The sequence below is a fragment of the Oryctolagus cuniculus genome, chromosome 17 (genome assembly GCF_051225735.1).
Source record: "Oryctolagus cuniculus isolate XC-2025 breed Fujian yellow rabbit chromosome 17, ASM5122573v1, whole genome shotgun sequence".
Classification (NCBI taxonomy): Eukaryota; Metazoa; Chordata; class Mammalia; order Lagomorpha; family Leporidae; genus Oryctolagus; species Oryctolagus cuniculus.
Window position 1 is genome coordinate 16,609,457 of NC_142883.1, and position 18,862 is coordinate 16,628,318.

General features: G+C 37.9%; 1 protein-coding gene across 1 annotated transcript in view; it reads right to left on the minus strand.

Moving 5' to 3' along the window:
- Nucleotides 1-9,516: 9,516 nt before the first annotated feature.
- The window catches only part of LOC149121110 (EF-hand calcium-binding domain-containing protein 13-like), a 119,496-nt gene continuing 110,150 nt past the window's right edge, over nucleotides 9,517-18,862 (minus strand). Inside the window, exon 20 of the mRNA XM_089318020.1 lies at nucleotides 9,517-9,683. Coding sequence (XP_089174146.1) covers nucleotides 9,517-9,683 — 167 coding nt within the window. The remainder of the gene's footprint in view (nucleotides 9,684-18,862) is intronic.

An 18,862-nucleotide genomic window follows, 5' to 3' on the forward strand; every position in this document is an offset into this window, starting at 1 on the left:
CCATATTTGGTGTCACTCTGGACTTTGCCTCACTCACAAATTCGTCTGAGTGCCCTAACCCCACCAAGCACACATCCCTGGATCTCAAGTGTAATCCTTAGGTGTTCCATTAAGCCCCAGAGGCACATCTCCAGGAATAAATTTTAATTTCAAAGGAAAATCCTCCAGAAATGATAGAAGCAAGCAATCCCCCAAATGCACAAAAATCAACATAGAAGCAAGAAACAGGGGCTGGTGCCGTGGCACAGTAGGTTAATCCTTCACCTGTAGCGACTGCACCCCATATGGGCGCCAGTTCTAGTCTCAGCTGCCCCTCTTCCAATCCAGCTCTCTGCTATGGCCTGGGAAAGCAGTAGAAGATGGCCCAAGTGCTTGGGCCCTTGCACCCGCATGGGAAACTGGGAAGAAGCACCTGGCTCCTGGCTTCAGATCTGCGCAGTTCCGGCCACTGCACATCTGGAGAGTGAACCAATGGAAGGAAGACCTTTCTCTCTCTCTCTCTCTCCCTCTCACTGTCTATAACTCTACCTCTCAAATAAATAAATAAAATCTTTATTAAAAAAAAAAGCAAGAAACAGAACAAGGAAAACAACATGACTCCTAGAAAGGAACACATTAATACATTCATATTGGACTATGAAGAAGGGGATATTGATGAAATGCTTGAAAAAGAAATCAAAACAATGAATGTAAGGTTACTCAAAAAGATAGGTAAATAGGCCGGCGCCGCGGCTCACTAGGCTAATCCTCCGCCTAGCGGCGCCGGCACACCGGGTTCTAGTCCCGGTCGGGGCGCCGGATTCTGTCCCGGTTGCCCCTCTTCCAGGCCAGCCCTCTGCTGTGGCCCGGGAGTGCAGTGGAGGATAGCCCAGGTGCTTGGGCCCTGCACCCCATGGGAGACCAGGAAAAGCACCTGGCTCCTGGCTCCTGCCATCGGATCAGCGCGGTGCGCCGGTTGCATCGCGCTGGCCGCGGCGGCCATTGGAGGGTGAACCAACGGCAAAGGAAGACCTTTCTCTCTGTCTCTCTCTCTCTCACTGTCCACTCTGCCTGTCAAAAAAAAAAAAAAAAAAAGATAGGTAAATAGCTAACTGATTAAAATTAGTATATGACATGGATAAAAAAATTTGTAAAGAGATAAGAGATACTGAAAGAGAACCAGAGATATTATAAATAAAGTATTCAGTAAGTCAAATTAAAAATAGTTGAAAGCCTAAGCAACACACTTAACTGGACAGAAGAAAGAATATCTGGTACAGAAGGCAGGTCTTTTGAAATATGCCAGACAAAAAAAAAAAGAAGAAGACAAAAATAAGAAAGACTTAAACAGTGTTCAGAATCTATGGGATACAATCAAACAACAAAATATACAAGTTTTAGGAGTTTTGAAGATCCATAAAATGGAATAGCTTAGAAAACCTCTTAAATAACGTAACAGAAGAAAATTTCCCCAGTTTGAAGAAAGATACAGACAACAAATACAGGAAGCACATAGCACCCCATATAGGCATCATTAGAAAATCTCCTGACCACAACATATGGTAGTTAGATTTCAAAAGTAAAGCATAAACAGGCTATCCTAAAAGTTATGAGAGAAATGCTGGGTCACTTTTGAAGGAACTCCCATCAGATTGACAGCACACTTCTCAACAGAAAACCTATAGTCCAGGAGAAAATGGAGAAGTATAGTCCAAGTTCAGAAAGAAAATTGTCAACTCAGAATAGTTTACCCAGTGAAGCTCTCATTTACAAATGAAGATGAGATAAAGACGTTCCAAGACAAGCAAAAATTGGAAGAATTTGTCACCAACTAGCCAGCCTTTCAAATGATACTTAAGGATGTACTACTTACAGAAACGGAGGAAGACAATCAGCATCATAAAAGAATGTGAAGGGCCAGCGCCGCGGCTCACTAAGCTAATCCTCTGCCTTGCAGCGCCAGCACACCGGGTTCTAGACCTGGTCGGGGCGTCAGATTCTGTCCCGGTTGCCCCTCTTCCAGGCCAGCTCTCTGCTGTGACCAGGGAGTGCAGTGGAGAATGGCCCAAGTGCTTGGGCTCTGCACCCCATCGGAGACCAGGAAAAGCACCTGGCTCCTGGCTCCTGCCATCGGATCAGCGCGGTGCGCCGGCCGCAGCGTGCCAGCCGCGGCGGCCATTGGAGGGTGAACCAACGGCAAAGGAAGACCTTTCTCTCTGTCTCTCTCTCACTATCCACTCTGCCTGTCAAAAAAAAAAAAAAAAAAAAAAAAAAAAAAAAAAAAAACAGTAGGTCATAGAAGAAATCAAAAGAAAAATCAAAGCATTACTTGAAGTGAATAAAAATGAAAATACAACATATTAAAACTTATGGGATTCAACAAAAGCCGTGTTCAGAGGAAAGTTTATATCAATAAGTACTTAAATCACAAACTTGGAAAGATATCAAATAAATAATCTAACATATCAAGGACCTAGAAAAAAGGAACAAATAAAACCCCAAATTAGAAGGAAATAAATAAAAATTTTAAGAAATAAACAAAATGAAGAGGGTTTTTTTGGAAAACTAGACAAAATTGATTAAAACATTGGGTCAATTAAAAAAAGTGGGGGAGGGGAGAAGACCCAAAGTAGTAAAATCAGAGATGAAAAAGGAGATGTTACAACTGATACCAGAGAAATAGAAAGAACCATTAGGAATTACTACAAACAGCTATATGCCAAGAAATGCAAAAATTTAGTAGAAGAAATAGATTTATGGACTCAAATCACTTACCAAATTGAGGCACAGAGGCATAGAAAACCTGAATAAGCTAATAACCAAGATAAGATTGAGTCAGTAATAAACAGCCTCCCAACAAAGAAAAGCCCAGAACTTCTCCGCTGAATTCTACCAAACTGTGGGTCACAGAAGAAATCAAAAAGTTCCTGGAGGGGTCAGCACTATGGCATAGTAGGTAAAGAAGCTGTCCACAGCACCGGCATCCCATATGGGCACCAGTTCAAGTCCCAGATGTTTCACTTCTGATCCAGCTCCCTGTTAATGGCTTGGGAAAGCAGAGAAAGATGAAGCTCATGGTATCAGGCTTCAGATGGGCTCAGCTCCCACCATTGCAGCCATTTGTGAGTGAGCCTATGGATGAATAAACTCTCTCTGTATCTCCCTGTATTCTCTGTAACTCTGACCTTCAAACAAATAAAGGAATCTTTAAAAATAATTCCTGGAAGCCGGCACCGTGGCTCACTAGGCTAATCCTCCGCCTTGCGGCGTCGGCACACCGGGTTCTAGTCCCGGTCGCCGCGCCGGATTCTGTCCTGGTTGCCCCTCTTCCAGGCCAGCTCTCTGCTGTGGCCAGGGAGTGCAGTGGAGGATGGCCCAAGTGCTTGGGCCCTGCACCCCCTGGGAGACCAGGATAAGTACCTGGCTCCTGCCTTCGGATCAGCGCGATGCGCAGGCCACAGCGGCCATTGGAGGGTGAACCCACGGCAAAGGAAGACCTTTCTCTCTGTCTGTCTCTCTCACTGTCCACTCTGCCTGTCAAAAAAAATAATAATTTCTGGAAACAAATGAGGGTGACAATAAAACAAATCAAAACTTATAGGATGTAGCAAAAGCAGTGTTAAGAAGGAAATTTAGGGTTGGCGCCATGGCTCACTTGTCTAATCCTCCACCTGCAGCGCCAGCATCCCATATGGGCACTGGGTTCTAGTCCTGGTTGCTCCTTTTCCAGTCCAGCTCTCTGCTGTGGCCCGGGAGGGCAGTGGAGGATGGCCCAAGTGCTTGGGCCCCTGCACCTGCATGGGAGACCAGGCGGAGGCACCTGGCTCCTGGCTTCGGGCCGGCGCAGCGCCAGCCATGCAGCCATTTGGGGAGTGAACCAGTGGAAGGATGACCTTTCTCTCTCTCTCTTTCTTTCTCTCACTGTCTATAACTCTACCTGTCAAAATTAAAAAAAAAAAAAAGAAGGAAGTTTAAAGCAATTAATGACTACATCAAGATATTGGAAAGGCATCAAATAAATGAGCTATCAATGCATCTCAAGGACCTAGAAAAACAACAAACTAAACCCAAATTATTAGTAGGAAAGAAATAATCAAAATTAGAGAAGAAATAGACAAAATTGAAACTGAAAAAATATAAAATATCAGTGAAATGAAGAGCCATTTTTTAAAAAATATAAATGAAACTGATAAACCATTGGCCCAACTAACTAAACAAAAGACAGAAAACACCCAAATCAATAAAAATCAGATATTACAAAGGAAGTGTAACAGATATCACAGACATAAAAAGAATAATCAGGAATTACTACAAAGTGCTGCAGGCCAACAAATTGGAAAATTCTAGAATATATACATAGATTCCTGGACACATACAATCAACGAAAATTGAATCGCTAAGACACAGAAAACCTAAACAGAACAAAAACCAAGATGGAGATTGAATCAGTAATAAAGACCCTCCAAACAAAGAAAAGCACAGGACCAGATGGCTTCACTGCTAATTCCACCAGACTGTTAAAGAATGAATTCTGGGGCCGGCACTGTGGCATAGCGGGTAAAGCTGCCATCTGCAGTGCCGGCTTCCCATATGAGTGCCAGTTCGAGTCTCAGCTGCTCCACTTCTGATCCTACTCTCTGCTATGGCCTGGGAAAGCAGTAGAAGATGGCCCAAGTCCTTGGGTCCCTGCACCTGTATGGGAGACCTGGAAGAAGCTTCTGGCTCCAAGCTTTGTATCAGCACAGCTCCGGCTGTTACAGCCAGTTAGGGAGTGAATGAATCAGTCGATGGAAGACTTCTCTCTCCCTCTGTCTCTCCTTCTCTCTCTGTGTAACACTGCTTTTCAAATAAATAAATAAATCTTTTAAAAAAAGAATAAATTACAAATCTTCTCAAATTACTTAAAACTACTGAAAGAGGTCTTCTCAAACTCCTTCTATGCGGCCAGCATCACCTTAATTCTAAAAGTAGAAAAAGATACACCAAAGAAAGAAAACTATAGACCAATATCAAAACCAAAATATGCAAAAATCCTCAAGACAAAATACTAAATAATTGAATCCAACAACACATTAGAAAGATCATTCATCTAGACCAAGAGGGATTTATCCTTAGTATACAGGGATGGTTCAACATATACAAATCAATAAATATGATTATATCACAATAACAAATTGAAGAATAAAAACCATATGATTATCTCAATAGATGTAGAAAAGCATTTGATAAAATACAAAATTCTTTCATGATTAAAAAAAAATCTTAAGCAAATTGGGCCTAGAAGGAACATTCCCCAACACAATCAAGGCAACTTATGATGAGCAAACATCCAGCATCAAATTGAATGTGGAAAAGTTTGAAGCATTTCCACTAATATCATAACCAGACATGACGCTCATTTTCACCACTGCCATTCAAGACAGTTTTGGAAGTTTTAGCCAGAGTTGTTAGGCAAGAAAAAAAGAACTCAAAGAGATAAAAATTAGAAAGGAAGAAGAAAAATTATCCTTGTTTGCAGAAGACATGTTTCTATACACAAGGGAACCAAAAGACTCCACTAAGAGGTTATTGGAACTCCTAATAGAGTTTGGTAAAGTTGTAGAATATAAAATCAATTCAGAAAATCAATAGCCTTTGTATACACAAGCAGTGTGATAGCTGAGAAAGGAATTGTAAGATTCATCCCACTCAGGGCCAGCGCTGTGGCATAGCGGGTAAAGCTGCTGCCTGCAGTGCCAGGATCCCATATGGGCACCAGTTCGATACCTGCTGCTCCACTTCTGATCCAGCTCTCTGCTATGGCCTGGGAAAGTAGTAGAAGATGGCCCAAGTCCTTGGATGTGGGATACCCAGAAGAAAGCTCCTGGCTCCTGGCTTCTGATCAGCACAGCTCCAGCCATTGCAGCCATCTAGGGAGTGAACCAGTGGATGGAAGACTTTCCCTCTCTCTTTTTCTCTCTCTCTCTCTGTCTCTCTCTCTCTGCCTCTCATCTCTCTGTGTAACTGTGACTTTCAAGTAAAATAAATAAATCTTTACAAAAAAAAAAAAAGATTCATCCCACTCAAATTAGCGACAAAAATATTTAAGTACCTTGGAATAAATTTAACCAAGGAGGTAAAAGATCTCTATGATGAAAATTATAAAACATTAAAGAAATAAAAGGAGATATAAAATATGGAGAAAGCTTCCAATCTTCTATACTCATGGACTGGAAGAATTAATATCATGAAAATGTCAATACTACCTAAAGCAATTTATATATTCAATGCAATCCCAATCCAAATACCAATGGCATTCTTGTCAGATCTAGGAAAAGTATGCTAAAATTCATGTGGAAACACAAGAGACCCCAAATAGCTAAACCAATCTTAAATAAAGCTAGAGGCATCACAATATTAGATTTCAAGACATATTACAGGGTAGTTAAAAGTAAAGCAGCCTGGTACTGGCATAAAAATAGACAGGTCAACCAATGAAACAGAATAGGAACCCCAGAAATCAATTCATATATCTACAAGCAACTCCTCTTTGACAAGTGAGCTAAAAATCAATCCCTGGAGAAAGGACAATCTCTTCAATAAATGGTACAGGGAAAATTGGATCTCTGCATGCAGAAGTATGAAACAAGACCCATTCCTTACACCTTATACAAAAATCAACTCAAAATGGATCAAAGATCTAAATCTATGCCCTAATTTTATGAACGTTTAATTTAATTTACCACTGAAAAAGAGATTAGTTAAAATTTTAAAAGATTGACTATTCCAAATATGAGCAAGAATTTGAATGAATTGGAACTCTCAAATGCTGCTGGTGCTAGTGGGCATGCAAAAGTACTTGGGCCCTGCACCCCATGGGAGACCAGGATAAGTACCTGGCTCCTGCCATCGGATCAGCGCAGTGCGCCGGCCGCAGCGCGCCAGCCATGGTGGCCATTGGAGGGTGAACCAACGGCAAAAGGAAGACCTTTCTCTCTGTCTCTCTCTCTCACTGTCCACTCTGCCTGTCAAAACAAAACAAAAAGTGTAACCACTTTGGAAACAGTTTTGTAGTTTCTTTAATACTACCCTACAATATGATTCAGCCAATACCTCCTTGGTAAACACTCAGGAGAAATGAAAGCATAGGTATATACAATGACTTACATATGATTGTCCATAGCAGCTTTTGTAAAAGCCAAAAATGGAAAACAACCTAATGTATATCATCAAATGAATAAACTGATATATCTAGAAAATGAATTACTACTCAGCAATAAAAAGATTGAACTACTGCTAGATGATACACATGGATTAATTTCAAAATAACTGTTAAAAACCAGCAAAAAAAGAATACATCTATTTTCTAAATTTTTGAAAATGTACACACAAATCTACAGTAATGGAAGCAGATCAGGAGTTGCCTGAGGATGTGGGAAAGGAGAGTGGAGAAAAATAGCAGAGATTACAAAGGGATATGTAGAAATTTTGGAGGTGAGGAATATGCTTATAATCTTGATTGGGGTGATGTATGCATATGGCAGCACTTATTAAATTTACTGTACAATTTAAGTATTAAAATATATAATATATAATTATATGTAATTTTATATATCAGAATGCCATTTTTTAAATAATCATAAAATAAGCAATGAAAACCATGGAAAATACATAAAAAGAAATATTGATTATCCTACCTTCAAATATAGGAGCTGGCTTATTCTTGCTCAAATTCTCCAAGATTTCTTTGAGACTTACTTCACTGTTTTCTAAAATGTAAAACATAAGATTTGACATGAAATAGAAAAATGTAAATGCTAATAATCATTAGATATTCATGACAGGGGGTGAAGATAAGCAAATTTTATAATTTCTTAAAATTAGCAGAATAAAAACCAATCAGTTTTATCCAGAATCTGTTTCTTCAAAACAAAAAAGGAATTCTAACTACATAAACTTACTTGGCTTAAATAATTGCATACTTATATACACATATGTGTACTTACAGAGGTATAAATATTTTAAGACACAATCCTTTTTGTCTATTATTAAGTCCAATATACATTTTTATAGATTATATTCATTATGCATTTATGTTATATTGGCATGAATATAAAATAACTATAATAAATTTATAATGGATACAATCTATATTTACTTTGTTTTGTTTAATCTACATTCATAAATACATATAATAAATTTAATCAAAAACAGAGGATGCCTCTTAGAAATATTCCCAGGATAGAGAATATGACTCTTAATTAGCTTTCAATATACCTTTTATTTCTAAGACCCAATTTATCTGTTCCTTCTAGGAATGGCTTCTGTCTAAAAGATAAGGACCAGCCCTGTGGCACAGTGGGTTAAGCCACAGCCTGTAGTGCCATCATCCCATATGATTGCAGGTTTGCGTCCTGACTGCTCCACTTCCAATCTAGATCCCTCCTAATGTGCCCAGGAAAGCAGCAGAAGATGGTTCAAGTCCCTTGGCCCCTAAACCCACAGGGGAGACCCGAAAGATGCTCCTGGCTCCTAGCATCAGCCTGGCACAGCCCTGGCCATTGCAGCCATTTGGGGAGTGAACCAGCGGATGAAAGATATCACTCTCTGTCTTCCCTCCCTCTCTCTCTCTCTCTCTCTAGCTCTACCTTTCAAATAAATATTTTTTAAAAAACCAAAAAAAATAAAATAAAGCATGACAAGTGTGTGCAAGGATGTGGTAAAAGGGAACTCTTACACATTAATAATGGGAGAAAAATTAGTACAGCCATCATGGAAAACAACATGGAATTCCTCAAAAAATTAAAAACAGCACCATAATATGATCTAGCACTTCCACTTCTTGTTATATAGCCATAGGAAGTGAAATCAGTATACTAAAGAGATATCTGCACCCAGGTGTTCACTACAGCATTATGCACGATAATGAAGATACTGAATCGGCTTAAGGGTCTATCAGTAATGATGGGAGAAGAAACTGACATACACACACACACACCCCGACACACACACAGGAATATTAGTATGCCTTTGAAAAGAATGAAATTATGTCATTTGAAACAACACAGACGAATCTGAAAGACTTCATGCTTAGTGAAATAAGCCAGTACAAAAAGACAAATACTACATGATATAATTTTTATGTAAAAATTTTAAAAATTGAGTAGAATGGTGGTCACCAGGGGCTGGCATGGGGTATATGGGGGAAATGTTGGTTAAAGAAAGGAAAGTTTCAATTAGACAGAAAGAATTTCTGGACATCTATTGTGTAGCAAGATGACTATAATTAATAATATATATTTGGAAATTACTAAAAGAGTAGATTTCAAAAGTTATCACAAAAATATAAGAATATAAGGTAATAGATATATTAAAAAGCAAATCTAATTATTCCACAATCTATGCATATATCAAAACATCACATTGAACATAATATATATAACTTTGCATTTGCCAATTAAAAATAAATTTTCACTAATCACAAAATAAAATATACATGTATAAAACAAATATCCCAAGTACACAGTACAACTAAGACTTAGGTAAGCTTAACATAGATTACTCTTTCGTAAAGGATTTACCATCAATAGATGCTTGTCTCAATATCTCTTGGAACATCTTGTCGCTCAATGGAATTCCAGCACTCAAGAGTTTGGAGCTCAGTTCATTTACAGGCATCTTATCATTTCTGATATTATTAAGAACCATAATCTCTTTAAATAAATCTGTAAATACAGGGAGAATATAAAATATATGATGGAGTTGGAGCAAAGCCTTTTTTAAGATTTAACATCCAGTTTGCAGAAAGGTAGGTATATTGTAGAAAAAATTCTGAATTAAAAGGCTTTTTTAAAAGATATTAGTGGCTTTGCTTTTAGAATTAAATTAAATAAACAATTGAAACTGTTGGCGCCAGAGTAGCCAGACACCTAGATTAACCTCCTATTGAAAATTACTTACAATTTTAAATAAAATATTACTGTTAAAATCTTAAACACATCAAAATTCCTTACAAGGAAGTAAGAAAATCTGTCACCTCTCCCCTGCAAAATGAAATGATGGAAGGTTATAATTTAGGAGTGTTGCAGCTGCCCTTTACCCAGAGTGTGCATCAAAGAAAAACAAAACAAAAGGATAAACTAGTTTGTATTACAAAGGTTTAGACAACATAAAAGATTCTCCCAAACTAGGGAGTTGACCTCCTTGAGTTTATAAAATTATTTCCCTAAATTTAAATACCCAGGGAAAAATACCAAAAATAGGAAAGCATTCCTCTTTTATAGGTAATTCAACTTTTCTCTTTGGCTTTAAGATTTTCTTTCTCTTTGGTGCTAATATATCTTTCTATGGATTTCCTTACATCTTATGTGGGATCCAATGAACTTCTTGAATTTGTAGGTTAAGATCTCTTATTTTGGGGCCAGCATTGTGGCATAGCAGGTAAAGCCACAGCCTGTAGTGCCAGCATCCCATATGGGCACTGGTTCAAGTCCCAGCTGCTCCACCTCTGATTCAGCTTCTTGCTATGGCCTGGGAAACCAGCAGAAGACAGCCCAAGGACTTGGGCCCCTGCACCCACATGAGAGACCTGGAAGAAATTCCTGGCTCCTGCCTTTGGATTAGTCTGGCTCCAGCCATTGCAGCATTTGGGGAGTGAACCAACAGACAGAAGACCTTTCTCTGTCTCTCCCTCTCACTGTCACTGTGCTGGCCTCATAACATTATTTTAAATTCATGTACAAGATGGTTATTGAAATGTTTATTCATGTTCTAGAATGTACTGAGACAGATAAATATACATAAGAAAGAAAAAGACATCTCAAACTTCCCATATTTAAAAACATAATGCAATTAAGTATACTCAAATGTTTGATCAATACAAAGGTAATTCAAAAGTTCGTGGAAAATGGAACTAAAGTAAGCTTATTCGATACAAAAAAACTTTGAAATCCATGCATAATTTTTCATAATATTCATTTTCCCAAACTTTTTTAATACCCTTCATATATCAAAAACTCCTCAGTTGAGAAAATACTAACAGAATTTTTATTCAGTTAACATGAAGAAAAATAAAGGATTTCAAAAATTGAGACACAAAATTTTCTTATATGAAACAATAGATAAATGGACCAAAAACTATTTGTAACCTTGTCCATGCAATCAGCTAGGGCAAGTAGCTAAATAAGTGCTATCTCTGCTTATCTCTCAAGTAACAAGTTGTATAACACATAATTTACAAAAATTACAAAGTAAGTAGGACCATACAGTGGATGGCTTCTATCTAATCCAGAAGTCACTTGCTGAATTGCATTCTTATCATTCAGTGTTCCAGCTAGTCTAAAAATTATTTGACTTCAACAATGGTAAAAGATTATATTCTACATTAAGGAACCCAAAAGTTTATGGAGCTCTATCTATAAGCAGTAACTTATCTCTAGAATCCAGGGTTGAAAATGTTAAGAGTAGGGCCCTAGTACATTTTTTGTTTTGAACGCTACACTCAAACAAATGAACATCTCAAAAAAATGCGATACAATACATAATTGAATACCAATCAACCATAAAAAAGAATGAAATATTGTCATTTTCAACAACATGGACTGAAATGGAGGTTATTGTGCTAAGTGAAATAAGCCAGAACAGAAAGACTACATGATTTCACTCATAATAGGGCTATTCAAATATTTCATGAAAAATGCATATGCTAAAACAATACAAAGATTAATTTTTTTCACCAAGATAAAGCTGTACTAACTTGTTGTAACATGTTTCCACAGATCCAGTAGGAGGCATTATGATAAAACATCAGTTTGAAAAGAACCTATAAGAGAGCTACACAGATTTTGCTAAAATTAAAGCAAGAACAATAAATTTATGGTGAATATGGGATAAAAAATTGGTAAAATCACTGATGCTGGTGCAGGCATTGTGTCATGGTTAGGCCACCACTGGAATCCCATATGGCACCGATTCAAGTTTGGTTGTACCACTTGTTGCACCTGCTAATGCACCTGGGAAAGCAGCAGAGGATGGCCCAAGAGCTTGGGCCCTTGCACTCCTGTAGAAGGCCTGGATGAAGCTCTCACTCACATCTTCAGCCTGGCCCATCCATCCCTGGCCCGTGCAGCCATTTGGAAAGTGAACCAGTGGATGAAAGATTCATACTCACTCACACTCTCTCTATATATATAGATAGATAGATAGATAGATAGATAGATAGATAGATAGATAGATAGATAGATATAGATATCTATAGTCTATATATATTTCATATAGATATATAGATAGATAGATATATCTCTATCTCTATCTCCCTCCCTCCCCTTATCCTTTTCTCTCTCAGTAACTCTGCCTTTCAAATAAGTAAAATAATTTTAAAAGCCTTTAAAAAATCATTGGTACTTTAAAAAGTTGATAGGGACAAAATGCCAGTGAAATCAGCAATTAACAAATGGATAACTCAGTTGAAGAAGGGACAAGACAATGTCAAAAGTGAAGCCCACAGCAACAGATCATCCATATCAACTTTCACAGGAAAAAAAAATCATCCCTGCTTGTGCTCTAATAATGAGGACCAACGAGGAACAGAAAAACAATAGCCAACACCACAAACAGATCAACTGATTCAGCTTACACAATTCAGATTTAAAAAATAAAACAATACAAACCTCTGTTTCATGGGTGCCAAAAACGTTGCACCCAGATTAGCCATGGACAAGAGAAGAGCTAGCAATCAAAGTTTTAAGCGAGTGTCATCAAGATCCTGACGCATTTCTGTGAAGAATTGTGACAGACAGGGAAATACAGCTTTCCCAGCATAACCCTGAACTCAAAACACAATCAAAGGAATGGCCACCAAGAGGTGGGCAGGGTCCAGTTGAAGAACAGATCAGTCAGGAACAAAAGTCAGGGAATGGTTTTGGGGGGATGCTCAATGCAGTTTGCTTCTTGACTTTCTAGACAACTGAAGAATGATAACATCTGCTTCTCAGGATAGTAGCTGGAGAAAGTTATCCCAGACTTTTGCAGGAAAACTTCACCAGTGCCCTTCTCCTCCACAACAACCCTCCTGCTCACGCCTGTCATCAAACAGGGCAATTCTGTCCTGTTTTCAATGGGAAATTATTAGGCATCCACCTTAGTCTTGATGTGGCTCTTTCTGAGTTTTCTTGTTTTCTATTCTCAAAAAAAAAAAAAAATCTTTAAAGCAAACCATTTTTTCTTCAGGTAGTAATATAAAAATTACTACATTAACATGGTCCATTATCAGACCTTCAGTTCTTTAGGAATGGAATGAATGGCTGGTTTTATTGTTTACAAATGGGTCTCAAACTTGACAGTGCTTATGTTGAGAATCAGTTTTTTATAGCTTTGAATTCAAGTTTTCCATGATTATTTTGAAGTCTCTCATACTAATATAAATGAAGAAATTGGTGAAAGTATCATATTAGCAATAAATATAAATAAAACAGAATATGTTAAATATATTTCATGTGATAATATACACAATTCTACAATACCAAATGTGTATGTGCATAATAAAAGCCTTTAGAGTAAAGAAAGCAAAACTAACAAAAATAAAGAGAGAAACAGAAGAGTTCACCATGAGAATTGGAGATTTTTAAAGCCTAGCTTGTGCTAATTAATAGAACAGGTAGAATAAACATCATTAAGAATTAGAGGACTACACTAAACTAACAAACATTTTCTCCTAGTTGATATTAATAGAAAACTACCAGTAACTGTGGAATACATTCTTTCAAGGGAATATGGGGACATTCCCTTTGACAGACCATATCCTGGTCTATAAATCAAATCTCAATGAATTCATAAGAATTTAAATCATATAAAATATATTCTCTAACCAAAACTTGTTAAATTAGAAATCAATAACAATTGAGATATCTATAAAAATGCCCAAATATTTGAAAATTAAATAGTACCTTTCTAAACAACCCAGAGTTCAATGAATAAATTATAAATTAGAATATATTTAAGTAAATAATATTCAAAGTATAACATGTAAAAAGTTGTGAGATGCAATAGTTATTCAGAGGAAAACATGTAGCTATAAGTGGTAAAATAAATAAAATCAGTTATTTAAACTTTTATCTTACCTTTTTAAAATATTTACTTATTGGGGCCAGCACTGTGCTGCAGTAGGTTAATCCTCCACCTTCAGTGTTGGCATCCCATATAGGCGCCCATTCAAGTCCTGGCTGCCCCTTTTCCAATTCAGCTCTCTGCTATGGCCTGGGAAAGCAGTGGAGGATGGCCCAAATGCTTAGGCCCCTGCACCCGCACGGGAGACCTGGAAAAAGCTCCTGGCTCCTGGCTTCAGATCGGCACATCTCCGGCTGTTGCGGCCATCTGGGGAGTGAACCAACAGAGGTAAGACCTTTCTGTCTCTCCCTCTCACTTTCTGTAACTCCACCTTTCAAATAAATAAATAAATCTTTAAGGAAAAGATTTATTTATTTATTTGAAGGTCAGAGCAAAACAGAAGAAAGAGAAAGAGAGAGAGAGATCTTCCATCCATTGGTCGCTCTCCAAATGGCCACAATAGCCAGAACTGGTCCATGTTGGGTAAAGGAGCTCAAGTACTTTGGTCTAGGACCATTAGCAGAAAGCTGGGTCAGAAGTAGAAGAGCCAGGTATCAAACCAGCACTCTGATATAGGATGCAGTGTCACAGGTGGCAGCATAACTCTGTTCACCATTACAACTGCCCCAAGCTTCAATGTTAATAAGGTACCAAAAGAAGAGTAAATTAAACCTAAAGTAAATCAATACCAAATATAGTAAAAACAGGATTTTGAATCAATGAAACCTGAAAAACACAGCTAAAATTTATCCAAAATGAATAAAATAAAAAATTTGATTATTAATAAGTTTAATGTCCCCTAGCAAGAAATAAAATGGAAGATAGAAATTACAAACATCAAGAATGAAAAAAGAACTCACACTAGAGACAGTGATTTATCTTCTCAGGGTTGTGTCTTTTTATTTTAACAAAACTCTTTAATTTTAATACAAGTAAATTATGGAATCTTCATTTATAATTGATGGTTTTCTGCTTTGTTTAAGAAAGTATCCCCACTCAAAAATATTCATCTGTATCTTCCACTAAGTGCTTTCAAGTTTTATTTAGACATTTAAGCTTAATCTGTTTTGGGTTGAATTTGCCCTACAACATGAGGTAATGATCCAATTTCACTTTTTTCCACATGAATCAGTACTTTCCAGCTCTACTTTAAACAGTCATTTATTTCTTCATGCATTTGATAAACCAACTCGACACCTATCAGTTTCATTCTTTCATTGAGAAAACCAATGGCATTTTAGGATATTCTTTATACATGATGAGTTTCTTATCTCTTGCACCTTTCAAGGTTCTGAAAATATCTTTTTGCATGTTTTATTTCTGGGATCCCTATTTCATTTCATAGTCAATTTGTCTATATCAACGTGAATACCACACCCTCATAATTATTACTTTATAATTCCTTCTTCAAAAGTATTCTGGCTATTTTTCATGTTATCTTACATCTAAGTTATAGAACTATCCATAAAACATCTGGTTGAATTTATATTAAAGTTAAGATTAGAGCTTTATATCAGGGCTGGCGCTGTAGCACAGCAGCTTAACATGCTGGCCTGCAGTGCTGGCATCCCACATGGGCACCAGTTCGAGACCTGGCTGCTCCACTTCCAACCCAGCTCTCTGTTATGGCCTGGGAAAGCAGTAGAAGATGGCCCAAGTCTTTAGGCCCCTGTACCTACGTGGGCAACTCAGAAGAAGCTCTTGGCTCCTGGCTTTGGATAGGTGCCAACTCCGGCCATTGTGGCCATCTGGGGAGTGAACCACTGGATGGAAGACTTCTCTCTCTCTCTCTCTCTCTCTCTCTGCCTCTCCTCTCTGCGTAACTCTGACTTTCAGATAAGTAAATAAATCTTTAAAAAAAAGAACTTTATATCAACTCAGGGAGTTGAAGTACTATAAGTTATTTAAATAGTTTAACTAAATTACATATAATTAATTTGGAGATTAAGGAAATAATTTTAAATAATAATGCACAGGAAGTAGAGAACCAACATTAGAAAACAACATTAATAATTGCAAAGGACCAGGTGTTTGTATATCCCCCCAAATAGTTATTAATAAAAGTGGTGGCTTTCACATAAATACACAACACTTTGATACTCCTCTTTTCAAAGGACAGTGCTTAATTTCCCTTTTCTTGAGTACTAACTGGACTTTGTGACTTGCTTCTAAAATAAAAATTGTATTAAAAAAAGAAAATGGGAATCTTACAAAGGAAAATCCTGGTAGATACCATTTCAACCAACTGATTGAGGTTGCTATTATCAATCAGAAGTTACATTGATTTAATATATTCTTTTATGTGCAATGAAAAGAGCAATTTATCTTTGTGATATTATTCTCAAAATCCTATAACCTCAAGCTAATCATAATAAAACATCAGAAAAACCCAATCTGAGGGTTTCTACATAATATATGAAATTCTTCAAAAGTCACAGGATCATAAAAATAAGGAAAAACTAAGAAATTATAGACTAGAGAAGATAAGGAGATAGGAAAATTGAAGGCAACATAATTTCCTAGACTGGATCCTATAACATTAAATAACATTAGTTAAAACACCAGTAAAATCCAAGTAAGTTGTACAGTTTAGTTAATAGTTTAGCCCAGTATTAAGCTCTTTGTTTTAATAAATATAACATGGTTATGTATAATAATAACATTAAGAAGAAGGAAAGGTACATAGGAGCTCAGTATTATCTTGGAAATTTTTCTATAAATCCAAACTTATTTCAGAGAAAATATTTTTAAAATATACAGGATTAGATTGACAAAACCATTTACCATTCTATAAGAGATACAACTAAAACATGATAGTTGAAAGTAAAATGACGGCCGGTGCCGTGGCTCAACAGGCTAATCCTCCGCCTTGCGTGCGGGCTACCGGGTTCTAGTCCCGGTCGGGGCACCAGATTCTGTCCCGGTTGCCCCTCTTCCAGGCCAGCTCTCTGCTGTGGCCAGGGAGTGCAGTGCAGGATGGCCCAAGTGCTTGGGCCCTGCACCCCATGGGAGACCAGGAAAAAGCACCTGGCTCCTGCCATCAGATCAGCGCGATGCGCCGGCCACAGCACACCACCCACAGCGGCCATTGGAGGGTGAACCAATGGCAAAAAGGAAGACCTTTCTCTCTGTCTCTCTCTCTCACTGTCCACTCTGCCTGTCAAAAAAAAAAAAAGTAAAATGACATTATTTATCAAAAGCTTTAAGTGTAAATGGACTAAATTCCATCAATTAAAAGATAGAGATTGGATGAATGGATTAAAGAAAACAATATCCAATAATAAGTTGTCTACAAGAGATTCATTTGACCAGTAAAGGTGCCCAAAGACACCCAAAGACAGTGAAAGGGTAGGAAAAGACATTCCATGCTAATGGAAACCAAAAGTAACTATATTTATATCAAATAAAATAGTCTTTAAGACAAAAACTGCAGGAGCTGGCGCTGTGGCGCAGTGGCTTAACGCCCTGGCCTGAAGCGCTGGCATGCTGTGTGGGCACCAGTTCGAGACCTGGCTGCACCACTTCTGATCCAGCTCTCTGCTATGGCCTGGGAAAGCAGTAGAAGACAGCCCAAGTCCTTGGGCCCTTGCACCCACATGGGAGACCTGAAAGAAGCTCCTGGCTCCTGCCTTTGGGTTGGCACAGCTCCAGCTTGCAGCCAATCGGGGAGTGAACCATCTGATGAAAGATTCTCTCTCTCTCTCTCTCTCTCTCTCTCTCGCCCTCCCTGCCTCTCCTTCTCTCTCTGAAATTTTTTTTGACAGGCAGAGTGGACAGTGAGAGAGAGAGACAGAGAGAAAGGTCTTCCTTTTTGCCATTGGTTCACCCTCCAATGGCCGCCACGGCTGGCACACTGTGGCTGGCGCATCGCGCTGATCCGAAGGCAGGAGCCAGGTGCTTTTCCTGGTCTCCCATGCGGGTGCAGGGCCCAAGCACTTGGGCCATCCTCCACAGCACTCCCGGCCACAGCAGAGAGCTGGACTGGAAGAGGGGCAACTGGGACAGAATCCGGTGCCCCGACCAGGGCTAGAACCCGGTATGCCGGCGCCACAAGGTGGAGGATTAGCCTATTGAGCCCCGGCGCTGGCCTCTCTCTGACTTTCAAATAAATAAATAATTTTTTTAAAAAAAGACAAAAACTGCAAAAAAGACTAATAAAATCCCTACATAATGATTAGGAGATCAAAAAGAAGATATGACAGTAGTAAATGTATATGTACCCAACATCATTGAGCCAATTTTGTATTGCTAACATTACTAAATCTAAAGACAGATAAACTCAAATACAGTAATAGTGGAGAATTTCAATACTCTACTTACATCAATGGACAGATCATCCAGATGAAAAGTCAACAAAGAACATTAGAGTTCAACTCTACTATAGACCAAATGGAACTAACAGACATTTAGTGAATATTAAACACCGGCAGAATACACATTCTTTCTATGGAATATTCTATAGGATAGACCACAAATTAGGCCACAAAGGCTTAACAAATTTTTTAAAAGTGAAATCAGATCAGGTATTTTTTTTCTGACCACCATGGAATAAAACTAGAAATCAGCAATAAAAAAACTAAAAGTTATGCAAAAATATGGAAATAGAACATGCTTCCAAATGACCAATAAGGTCATTCAAAAAATTAGAAGGAGATTTAAAACTTCTTTGAAATTAATGAAAATGAAAACATAATATACCAAAACTTATGAGGTACAGCAAAAGCAGCACTAACAAGAATATTTTAGCAAGAAGTACCTAAATCAAAAAAGTAAAGCAATATCAAATAAAGAACATAACATA